Source organism: Maniola jurtina, chromosome 11, assembly GCF_905333055.1.
Source record: "Maniola jurtina chromosome 11, ilManJurt1.1, whole genome shotgun sequence".
Taxonomy (NCBI): domain Eukaryota; kingdom Metazoa; phylum Arthropoda; class Insecta; order Lepidoptera; family Nymphalidae; genus Maniola; species Maniola jurtina.
The window spans coordinates 1,751,868-1,765,270 of record NC_060039.1 but is presented as its reverse complement, the minus strand read 5'-3'; the positions used below and the strand labels follow the sequence as shown (position 1 = coordinate 1,765,270).

The 13,403-nt window shown below is 38.2% G+C and overlaps 1 protein-coding gene across 1 annotated transcript in view; it reads left to right on the top strand.

Moving 5' to 3' along the window:
• The window catches only part of LOC123869774 (protein dachsous), a 371,978-nt gene that overhangs the window by 345,764 nt on the left and 12,811 nt on the right, over positions 1-13,403 (top strand). Inside the window, exons 4-7 of the mRNA XM_045912790.1 lie at positions 9,059-9,234; positions 9,639-9,868; positions 10,361-10,547; positions 11,962-12,385. Coding sequence (XP_045768746.1) covers positions 9,059-9,234; positions 9,639-9,868; positions 10,361-10,547; positions 11,962-12,385 — 1,017 coding nt within the window. The remainder of the gene's footprint in view (positions 1-9,058; positions 9,235-9,638; positions 9,869-10,360; positions 10,548-11,961; positions 12,386-13,403) is intronic.

Here is a 13,403-nt window from a genome sequence, read left to right as displayed (position 1 = left end):
TCCTCTGGGTCCTAAGGTTCAATCCTCCTACCAAAGGAAATATCTTGTTCACGAAACAACGTGTAAAGTGTCTTAACAAATGGGACTATAAGTAAAGATTGAGAAAATTAAAAATCCAATTCAAACCGCTTGAGCTTTTAGCTTAATTCAAGCAGCTATCCGGTCAGAGGAGCTCAAAGTTTAATTAGAAAGAGCACCATAATATTGAGCAGCATTGCCCAAACGCACGCCCCCCAGATTTATAGCCAACTGCCCGGAGATAAGGGACCATTAATTAAAAAAATTATCAAATGGGAGTCGCATATAATCTTGATGAGTTCCGTAGGTGTATAACTAGAGTAGATAATTACTTGCTTTAACCGTGAAGGAAAAAACATCGTGAGGAAATCTGCATGCCTGAGAGTTCTCCATAATATTCTTAAAGGTGTGTGAAGAGTTTTTTCTGAGAGGAGACCCGTGCTCTGTAGTGCGCCGGCGATGGGTGGGTCTGATGATGATGATCATGATCACTAGAATCTGAAAGTGGGAAAGCTGATAGGGAATTTTTAAAAACCTCTGGAAAATGTCACTTGTGACTAGATTTTTTTTAATTTTAGCCTATTCACTTTTGTTTTGAAGACATTTAGCTTACTCGTGGCGTGAAACTCAGATCATTACTATCATTATCAACCGATAGACGTTCACTGCTGGACATTATAGTTCTATAGGAATTTCCTCACGCCACGATATTGCGCTGCCTGAATCCAGCGGCTCCTTTGCAACTCGTTTGATGTCGTCTATCCTCTTAGTGGTTCCGACGCAGCGCTTTTCGCTGCGAGGAGGAAGGCTTCGGCCGTGGCTAGTTAACACCCCACTGGCAAAGTCGTGACGCCAAGCGATTTAGCGTACCGGTACGATGCCGTGTAGAAACCAAAGGAGTAAACCATACCCCTTCTAGGTTAGCCCGCATCATCACTTACCACCATGTGATATTGCAGTCAAGGGCAATTCTAGCACCTCGAGATTCAACGTCAGGTAAACTAATTTCTCTGCGGAACCCTAGAATGTAATTTAATGGGTCCCGACAGTCCCGCGTTTGAAATGCGATTGCCTCAACTGTGGAACCAATTAGTTTTGTGCCGTGTTTGGTGCCAATCGTATGAAATTTATTTGGATATTTTGTTAAAAAGTATATAGAGATAAGATAGGATCAGAAACTTTGAGAGAAAAATAAAACCGACAAGTTAAGTAGCGTACCGCGGAGAGATACGATGCAGTCATTATGTAGAAAGTTATATAGTACACACTAGAGGATGCCCGCGACTTCATCCGCGTGGATTTAGATTTTTCTAGATGCCGTGGGAACTGTTTGATTTTCCGGGATAAAAAGTTGCCTATTTCGATTACAGGACGCAAGCTACTTCGGTACCAAATTTCATACAAATCGGTTAAGTGGATCGGTCTTTAAGAATCCCGCAGGAACTCTTTGATTTTCTGGGATAAATAGTTGCCTATGTCCATCCCCGGGATATAAGCTAACCCTGTACCAAATTTCGTCAGAATCGGTTACACTGTTGGGCCATGAAAAGGTAGCAGACAGACAGACAGACAAACACACTTTCGCATTTATAATATTAGTATGGATATGCTATGTTATACCTACTACTAAATAAGATTATGAGTACCTATTGCGCGTAAGTACTATCCCACACACTTAGTCTCTTCTTTCATCAAAAGGTTGTCTGGTGGAGATTGCTTTAATCAATAAGGCTGCCTATGCATGCAATTGTTTTTAGTTTATATTCTGTAGTTTCTTGTTTTGTGTGCAGTATAGTCTTCTATCTATCTATCTATAGTATATCTACCTATAGCAACTTAAATTTTAATAAAATTTTAATAATATGTTATTTAAACTAACGGATCCGCCCGGCTTCGCTCGGGAGAAATTTGATATACCTATACAATATACATATATATTATTTATACTGAACTTATGTCCGCATCTTCATCCACGTTGACTACCCAAATATTTCCTAAAAACTAACACATACAACTGCAAATAACAAGAAAGTATGCTCACTTTCTGTACCTGTGTATCTGTACCTTAGTACGAATGTGATCAGGGCCTTAAATATGCAAATTTTGAACGAATACCGAAAAAATTCTTGGTCGAAAAATATCATTAAAACCATAAATAATTGAGACATATTCATAATTTTATTTTAGGAAACCTGACAAGGCTTTGACGCCACCATAACGTATTGTACCAATTAATTAGTACAATATTTTCCTTGAGAAGTATTTTAAAATATCAAAACAACATTTTTGGATACCTCAATCAGTCATTGTTGATGAGATAACGAGAGAGGTAGGTAGGTATACACAAAAACACGTCAGTAGGGTGCCTAAGGTAATCTTGGATTGCTCACGAATGATAAGGAGGGTAACCATGCGTTCCAGGTTCTTAGGGTTTTAACAAATATTTTGAGAATTTCTTATGCTATTTTAATAATATGCCAAGGAGGTAAGGTATTTTCACCATTTTTGTGCTTGAGTCCATACTAATATTGTAAATGTTACTAATAATAAACCTGCACCCCAGAGACGGATATAAGCTGCTTTTTATCCCGGAAAATAAAGAATCCATTCCGTCCAGGCGGACGAAGTCGCGGGCTTCATCTGCTTACGCTAGATGATGCTTGCAACTTACTGTTAGAATGTCAATACAATATTTACTAGCTTTCTTAACCCTCTCTTTGTTTGTTTGGTATAAATTCGGTGTATTGACGATTAGTCGGTCGACTAATCGGCAATTTGAAAACCGATTAGTCGGCTATTCGGCAAATGCCAATAGTCGGCCCATCTTTAATAATAAGTATCAATCAGTAATTCTATGAAATATATCTCAAGTAGTATGGTTACCCTGATCGGCTCGGACTTTACGTAGGTCATATAAAACCAGCATAAAACATTTATGTCGAAGCCCGAAAGACATCCCTAAGCTAATTATGATTTATCTTAGCATTATGAGTAATAAAATTAGAGTTCCCGTTGTTACGCAATGGCTCCAATAAAATATAAGGGGCTCATCGCACTACATGACACGATTACGATACGATTTCTTCGTAATAATATCAACCAAATGTCGCGTCGTCAACTTTTAGCAAAGGGGAGGCTGTCTCGAACCTAAGTATCTTGTCTCGTAGTATTTATCTTAAAGCTGCTTTTTTAAAGTAATTTAAGTGAAGCAGAATTTGAATTATCTGTCTTATTATTCTGCCAGTTAAACTAAGTAACTATCGCTGAAAATTTCGCTGCTACATTTTTTTTTGATTTACTTAGCCATATTGCATTTCATCTCTTAAAAACCTAGGATCGAACTAAATCGTCTAGCTATCAAACGAAATTTTATTTAATCTTTTTTTTTTTAATTGAAAATATTACAATAAAACTTAAAGCTAGCCTTATCTTATTACTATACAAATCGTGCCCTCGTGGAATGGTGCCAAGAATTAGCTGCATTTCTGCGCTGGACGTCCAGGCTGATGATGATTAAAATAAGGTCATCGTGATGCCGAAATGCGAATACGATAAAATCGATATCGGTAACGATCGGTAGCGGTATCGATAAAATCGTTACCGCTACCGATTTTATCGTGCGATGTTAAAGTAACCGGCTAATACCTGTGTGGTCCGACAACATCGATATTATTTAATCGAGTTTTGATTAGAAACACCTTCCGTTATACAAAAACAGTTACATGTCTGCATCGATTTGCCTATCGGCTGCCTAATGATAGATAGACTGTAATGAATTCTCTAGGTAACTTGAGGAAAAAATGTTTGGATTTGCCTTTCATATTGAAAAGAGTGAGTAGATTACTATTCATCAGTAATATTATGTTAAACCTCTTCACACGTCATTTTGTAGGTAAAATCAATCATAAGTGCAGAATAAAACGCGAATAATTTCATGGTGTACAAGTGAAAATTAAAAATGTATAACACCCCCGACAAGTGAAGGTTACAGTAACTAGAAAAGAGCTGGTAACTTTCAAACGGCTGAACCTATTTTCTTGGATTATAGCTAAAAACACTCTCGATCAAGCCACCTTTCAAAAAAACTAGATTAAAATCGGTTCATTAGTTTAGGAGCTACGATGCCACAGACAGATACGCAGATACACGCGTCAAAGTTATAACACCCCTCTTTTTGGGTCGGGGGTTCATTAAAACGTAGGATGGTTATAGGAGTAGTTTAGTTAGTGCAAGTCGGACTCGCACATAAAGGGTTCCGTACTATCGTACAAGATATAACACTATGTATAGTATGCGACAGGTCGAGATGGCAATCGGGGTGGGGACGCCCTGCACACACGCACAGCCCTCGCTCTAACCCGGTGAGGGATAGCGCGGGTGACGTGCGGGTGTGGGGGTCATACTATACCTACTTTCTGTGATTTTTTTTTCTAATTTGCACACTCTGTAAATCACGCTTCATGAGATAGATACCAACCGCTGACACAAATAGACAGACGGACAGATGGACGGACAGCGGAGGCTTAGTAATAAGGCCCCGCTGGCACCTTTCGGGTACGGTACCCTAAAAAGTATCTACCTAAATTATTTAGTAAGGTAAATATTCCTAAATTAACTACCAGGAATCGAACTTCGGACTTCCTACCACTGTGCCAGGGGCGTCAATGAAATGGCCCATGTTCTGGTCTGTTTTCCTCACCCTAGATTTTGTTAAGTTGGGTGGCCGAACGCAAGTCTTGGTCATGTCTTAGAATATATCTAAGACAATGAATTTAAATCAGATTCCTAGGACGCGCCGTGAGCCATAACTTAAGTATTATAGACTTGTATTTCCACACGGCTGGATCTTATGTTTTATTATCGTACGAAATTCGTACCATTTCTTAGCAAGTAGATACTTAATCTGAAACAAGTCACTTTGTACGTAAGCGAGTCATGACTTTTCTTTAGACTATCTGTATTTATAAAAGTGATTGACTGACATATTATTCTCAACGGCTAGCTTTTACCGTTGGAAACTGAATATTTTTCCATTTATCCACCTTGAAACAGTCACCCTCGGGTGTAGGTATGTCTATTATCTACTCGAAAACGTTTACCCGTCTATACACCCTTGTTTTTATAAATATAATACAAGAATTCCGATAAATCCACCCCGTCCAGGGAATGTAAAGTCTATGCCAATGTGATGGACTATCTTTCTTATTCAGAGAAGAGATCCGTCCTCAGTAGTGGGCCGGTAATAATGATGGTAATGAATGAAAAAAATTGGTTTTACGCACATGGCGTTTTAAGAAATTCAACATTAGGTACTTGCTTTAACGAATGAACAGTAATAGCTCGAGAGGAAACTTGCAGCTTGAGAGTTCTCCATAAAGTTTTCTGCTATCTTGCACTCAGCTTGGTAAACTATTGCCCAAACCCTTCCAAACCGGTGTGCAGGACTTGACTGGGCGATGGGTTGATACCTAATGAATGAATTTGCAAAATTTTTGTCAAGGTCATCCAAAGTCACAGGTTGACCGTCAAATGTTTTTGCGGCGCTCAAAAAATCAAGATGTGGTTCACGCTTTCTTGCAAGGCGACACGACTGAAAATTTGAAATTCAATCCGGAGAAATCCAAGGATACGCCCGGCCCAGCGGCCCGGCCGAATGCGCGGACAGCCGAATAAATTCAACCTCCCGTCCCGAGGTCAACAAACCGAGTCTGCGGCGACAGTTTTTGCCCGCCACTTTCCTATACTTCTTTTTTCCGCGTCCAGCTCAATTATTTTCAACTCCTTACCCGACGTTATTTGGACGGAGTGGGACTGAAATTGTTTACACGATTTATGTGTTAAAATGTTTAGCGGTTGAACGTTTACTCGCGAAATCCGTGACGGCTGCCGAGTGCGAAGCAGCCGCTGGCTCTGTACCCGCTGTAGGCATGTACGCAGAATGTACGCACCTTATATAGCGCGCTTATCCTTGCATTTTTTATTGTTTACAAATTTGCGCTTGACAACGATCTGACCGAGCAGCACCAAGCAGCAACAAAGTTGTGATAATCATCAGCGATTATCGAAATACTTGTTATTGGCTGAATTTGTGGTAATTTTTCCAAAATTATCTACCTTTCAGGCAATCGGAAAAAGCAGAAAAGTGTCAACTTGCTTGCATGTAGCTGTCAAACTTTGGTGATAAAAACCTACAAATATGGACACATTCAACTAATTCTTTAAAGGCCGGAGATGAATTGGCGGTTCCTCTAGTGCTGCAAGTGTTCATAGGCGGTGGTAATAACTTATCATCAGGTGACCCACTTGCTTGTTTGCTCGCAATTTTTATTAAAAAAAATACAACTACAGTAGATACCGCGTGCCATACAATATGACATAATATGACACAATATGACAATATTACTTATTGTAGCCCACCGAGCGTAGATACCAAAAGTTATAACTGTCAAAATTATATGGTATTCGAATTAACATTATGTTGACAAATGTTTAGGACTAACATATAGTTCTGAATGCGCCCATACATGATGTTTACTGCTGTTATCAGCAACAAAATGGCGATAGTCAAGTTGCTTTACAAACAGATCGGCAATAGCAAATCCAGCGTACTTCTATTAGTCGAGGTCAGGGAAAAACCACCAGGGCGTCAGCCATCTAACTCCAAACTAGCTTTATAACAATATTTTCAATACCAGAAAAAGTTGTCACAGGAATCACAAAGAAAAATCGACACAGTAATCAGCACACAATAATGACACCTCTTTAAAAAGATTCCCTCCGATAAGCATCAGAAATAAGCCAGCCTTTCACAAAGCAACTCCCCTGCCCTTTAGAGATAATCGAACTTTCAGATAATTAATTCATTAAACTCAAATCGAGAATCGAATAATTCGCATAGAAGATCTTTACAACTCTTAATTGAAACCAAATGGGGTCTCGTGAGCGAGATAATCGCGCGCCCATTAATGATTTCAATTTAGAATGGCATTTGTGAATATATTTTGTAAGTGGACAAGAGTAAAGCACTGACTCTGATTTGACTAATGAATCAGGGGTCGGACGAAGGGTTATACGCACCTGACTTGAAAGACAAATATTACGTGAAACTTCTATTACAATTGAAGATTTAGTGATTTGAACTCTGCACCCAATAAGTAGATAATATGTGGTTATCGAAATCCATACTAATATTATGAATGCAGAAGTGTGTGTCCGTCTGTCTGGCTGTCAGCCTTTTACGACCCATGTACGTTTAATTGATATTGACGAAACTTGGATCGCTGAAAGTCGAAGCAAACAATTAGCTCGACCCGTTGTTCCAACGGGTCGAGCTAATTGTTTGCATGGATATGCCTACCTAGTTAGCATACCTGGAAAGTGACATAGGCATAGGCAATTTTTTCTCACAAAATTAATGAGTTCCTACGGGATTCTTAATCGTCCATAAAGATAAAGTTTCAGACATCATCTTGTGTTATATCTAATAATATATTGATAACTTTAGAAAGTTATTGAAACCACCTCGAATACCCCAAAAATTGCCGATTCAAAAACAAACACGACACATTAAAGTCGGGCCGTAAAATCTTTCGAAAATAAGACAATCGCGTCACAGACTGTATAAAGAGCGAAGGGACAAAGGGAGGACGCGGGAGTGCCGCAAGGGGGTGAGAGGGTGAGAGGCAGGAGGGGAGATCCTGGACCAGTTACAGAAACAAAGACTGCCCGGCACGTCGACGAATAAGACCGTATATCAATCTCGTTGCGTCAACTGTCCTGCCGAAAACGACTGGCGAAAAAACCTTCCAACAAAAACAGGCCCAGCGGTAAAAAAATATTCGACAATGAATCGCTTACATTGTATAAAGTGCCAATTAAAATTTGATAGATATAAAGCGGTTTTCGGCTGTCGTTCAGTTTTGGGCTTCTGTAAATAGATTTGCGAGTTCTGTCCACGGGAAGTGGACGTGGGATCATTAAGTTAATTTATAGTGCACACGCCAGGGTGTCTTTTAATGCGGTATACGGACGAAATATGATCGGTATTTATGGATATATGCTGACAGAGCGCCGGTCCACTACTGAGGAGGGTTTTAGCCACAGTTTACGCTGACCAAATACGGATTGAGAGACTTCACAGACCTTTGAGAACATTCTACGTTTAAGAACTCTCAGGCATATAGGTGACCTCTCGATGTCTTTCCTTCACCGTTACAGCAAGTGATATTGAATTGCTTAAAACACATCTAACTTCTACAAGTAGGGGTTGCGTCACGATCGAACCCCTGACTCCCGTTATAACAACCGACGACAGTAAGACTCACTATCACCGTTTATCCTTCGAGGAGCATCAAAACTACTAAAAACCTAGCATGTAGTGTAGCCTAATTGATCAAATTTGAGTTATATTTAACACTAGCTGATGCCCGCGACTTCGTTCGCGTGGATGTAGGTTTTTTAAAAATCCCGTGGGAACTCTTAGATTTTCCGGGATAAAAAGTAGCCTATGTGCTAATCCAGAGTATAATCTATCACCATTGTAAATTACAGCCCAATCCATCCAGTAGTTTTTGCGTGAAGGAGTAACAAACATACACACACACACACACACACACACACCCACATACAAACTTTCGCCTTTATAATATTAGTGTGACTAGAGGATGCACGCGGCTTCGCCCGCGTGGGTTTTGATTTTTTTAATCTCGTAAAAACTTTGATTTTCCGGGATAAAAAGTATCCTATGCCCTTCCTCGGGATGTATCCCAAGTCTGTACCAAATTTCATTAAAATCGATTCAGTGGTTGGACTGTGAAAACGTAGCAGACAGACAGACACACTTTCGCATTTATAATATTATAGTATGGATTTTGATTATACAACATTGGCAACATTGATGCTAACGCAAAAAACTGCTCTACAGTAAAGCCCGTTAGTTTTTCATAAAAATGATGACTTATAACCAAACACGCAACCTCTAAGCCTAGACACATAAACCATTTGCAACGTCCTTCATTAACACTAATTATTTCGTCAACAGGCAAACAACTGGTCCGTTACAGCATCGTCTCGGGCGACGTCGACAAGCGATTCACCATCGAACCCCACACTGGTGCGATCAGGACCTCGGGGAAGCTGGATAGAGAGACCACACCTTCATACCTCCTCAACATCAGGGCTGCTACTAGCAATTCGGCAAACTATGATCAGACACAGGTATGCAAATATACTTCCCAAACAGACCTCTGTCGTCTTCTTCATCAACTTCGGTCCACTATAGAATTTATGTTTATTGTGGAGACATCCACACGTTGCCACAGTCTTGCGCCGCTTATATTCAAATTTCTAACAATCATCTTAGACTTAAAAACTAATTTCATTGAATTTCGTAGAAAATTTGGTTGATTAAAATTTTTGAGGTTAGGTTTTTGTGCAATTTATACCAGATTTATGTTTCTGTACGATTAACTTTGTACAGAATTCTCAAATTATGACTTTAGAACACTGAGTAGATATATTTACGTTTTAGATCATTCATATAAAATGAGAGATTATCTAGGCTTGTTTTTAAATTAATAAGCTTGAATATCAAACTTTATACCAAAATTCTATTATCGCAGGTACAAATAACGCTAGAAGATGTGAATGACAACGCCCCAGAATTCGGCACATCATCAGTGAGAGTATCAGTGGCTGAGTCAGCGGCCATCGGTTCAGTGGTGTACGCAGCGAGGGCCACTGATGAGGATGAAGGGAAGAACGGACAGGTTATCTACAATCTGGTGACTGCTACTGGACCAGCTAATACCTTTGCTGTCAATCCTCAACATGGACTGGTGACTTTATTGAGGTAAGGAGCTCAGAAGTGCTATTGATATTTTGTCGTCGTCTTTGTTTTAACTGACAGACGTCCAGCATACTCGTAGATCTCTTGCAAGCTAAGAGGGCGATTCCAAAATTGATGCTTGCAAGAAGTTCCATAAACAGGATCACTCATTTTTTAGGGTTCCGTAGGGTGCTAACGGGACTCTATTACTAAGCTTAAGCTGTCCGTCCGTCCGTCCGTCAGTCTGTCTGTCAGCAAGCTGTATTTTGTAAACTGTAATAGGAGTAGGTATAGAGAGTTGAAATTTTTACAGAGTGTGTATTCTATTGCCGCTATAACAACAAATGATAAAAATTATGAAAATTAAAAAAAAAGTTAAAAAGTGTTATTTCTTTTGAGACGGTACAGAAGCTCGTGTACAAGTCCGAATCGACTTGACCGATTTTTTTAATAATAAAAAGAACTAAGAAGTTATTCCTCAAAAACGTGCAATAATGAAGTTATTATTTATTTTAGATCGTTGGACTATGAGAACCTCGTCCGCCACACACTCATCATATCCGCCAAGGACGGAGGCAACCCTCAACTGAGTGCCAACCTCACTCTAGCGGTAGACGTACAAGACGTTAACGACAACGCTCCAGTTTTCGAACATGACACCTACAGCGCGAATGTTCTAGAATCGGACGCTGTAAAAACAAAGGTAAAAGCTTGTTTTGATGTAATAAACGCTGTTCTCAATAAATTTCACGTCTTGCTGTACAAATTTCAGGTTTAAAGTCTCACACCTAGGTTAAAAGCAATGGTTGCCCATGATTTAACAAGGCTAACCCTAGACTAATATTGTAAACTTTTACTTTTTATGTAATTTTTATATAACATGTCCGAACGTTTAACCCATAAAAAAACTTTGTTTTATTTTGTTTTGCTTGAATCTAATATGTATCTAATGTTACGATGGTAAGGTAGGTAAGTAGATTGAAACAGAATGAGCTTTCAATTTTACTAGTTTTTTCCTCTGCATGTTAAAGTACTCTTTTAATTCATTTAAAATGCGTCTGTAGTACAGAAAGTAACTCTTATCAGTATTATTAGTCTACGTACAAACTTATACAACTTGTACTAAATGCAATGCACAAACCGTTTAAAAACGTTTCGAATATTTAACCCAAATACTTTATTGGATTTTAAAGCCCAATTCCACCCACCCTTTTTAAGTTCTTCCATAAAGGAATCTTCCATACACACATACAAAATAATAATATTCTTTGTATTCATGAGGGTATTCGTTGTCACTGTTTCATATCTGATCCGACGAAAGCGATAATCTCTTACAAAAGGGCCGACTTCGTTTATGAAACTCTCAAACATAGTATGAAATACAATGCAAAGTATGAATATTCATACCCATTGCTTACATTAGAGTTAAACATATTCAACATAGTATAACAAAGCCATCACATCACGCTTCAATTGTAAACTCATGATGGTGATTAAAATATGCAATAAAAATCTGAAGTATTGTTGTCCCTTTCATATTGCTTCTTGTGAAAGAAGATAGCGCTTCTTTTGGACGTGTTAAATTAGTTTAGTTAAGAGACTTGTGTACAGTTGAATTAACTCCAATAGCAATAATTAAACCAATCACAATCAATTAATTTTAACCTTTTCGCACGGCACGACTAACTGATAATAGTCTGCGAATACTACACGATATACAACCTGTTTTTGATACATTCGATTTTGTTTACGCAATTCACTTGTTTTTGTGCACGCTTTTTTCGAATATATTTTTTTACGAATTTTGGGTCCCTTGTAGTATTTAGATTCCTTACTTTTGATGTTGTTGCTTTATTTACTTGCTTATATAGCTAACAATGTTTTATTATGGGTTCCTGAGCAAAAAAATTATAGGATTGAATTTTTTATATACCTACTATTTAACTTATTTGTAAGCGTGAAGCTTTTCTTTTTTTGTGTATTAAAAAGTATATGATAGATTCAGTTACTGATAATTTCTGCTTAACGACTCATAAGTAACAACAAAGTCCAATACACATTAAATTTTCCTTAAACAAACCATCGAATACGCTAAAAAGAGAAACATTTCCTTTCAGATTTTAGAAATACAAGCCATAGACAAGGACACCGGTAACAATGCGCGCATAACCTATCGCGTAGTATCAGAGAATAATACAAACGAAGAGCATTTTAAAGTGCAGCCGGCCACAGGCTGGGTATACCTCGCCAAACAACTCGATAGGGAGACGATAGCTACACACAAAATGACAATAATAGCTACAGACAATGGAATTCCGCCTCTGTCAGCGACTGCCAGCCTCATTGTCAACGTGGTAGATGCTAATGATAATGATCCAGTATTCTCACAGACGGCCTATGACTTTCTGGTTGAGGAGAATCAAAAGGTTGGCGCGTTTGTTGGCAAAATTGCGGCGACTGATGCGGACTTGGGTGATAATGCTTTGGTCAAATACAGCCTGTTCCCGTCTAATACCAGCTTCGTCGTCAACCCGACTACAGGTAAGAAAACTATCATCTAGAAGTATTGTTATACATATTAATTATAGCTTATCAATAGACGCAAAAATAGGGATTTGTGACGTGGACGTAGAAAAGGATTTGGAAGGAATTGTAACTAACAAATTAGGTTATTTAGGTTAGGTTAGAATGATATGGTACCACAGGTTCATTTGGTTACGTTCATATTACATGGCTTATAAAATGCGTGCTCGCTGATGAGTAAGACAGATGGTATAACCATACAAAACGCACGAGAGTAGAAGAGGTAGCGCTTTACAAATGTGACCCATATCTAGATTTATACGTATTATCATTGAGCTAAAATAATATTTGTCTTTTTAATCTAATCAGAAATAAGAAATTCTCTTCAATTTTGAAAATATTGTTTTTAAATGAATTGGTTAGCTTAAATATGTTTGTATCAAAAAAAATCCATGAAAATAAAATTAGCAAAGAGAAGAATTAAAGAGTTTGATAATAATTTCAACATACAAAAACATTTTCGATACTCGTATCAAGATAATTTTTAAAATTAATTTGATGGAAACATGTATTAAACTTTTTGAATCTCATGATTATTTTTTCTACTCTCAACATATCCTCATCATTAGTGCAGAACAATCTATTGGACAATATTTGAATGGCTTAAAACAAAGCGGTTTACCGTAACTTCAACGAGCCTCAGCGTCCTTACTACTATTTGTTCAGCCAAAGAATTATTCCTGCACCCATCCACTCCAATCTGTTTGCCTAGTCGGCGCCTTTGAAAGTTAAAACCCAAAGTATGTTGTGACTTAAGACTCGTCGACTGAACAAATGTATTTGAATAAACAAAACTGCATTAATACCTGCACAATTATAAAAAAAAAAAACTATATAGGGAGCAGTGTCAAGATGTTTGCTAACCTTCTCATGGACATAGTTTTATCACTGGAAAAGTGCAACATAGCTTTGAAATACACAATATAAGATATTGATGCTGAGTAACGTAATCCAAAAGGATGAAATTAAAGGATGT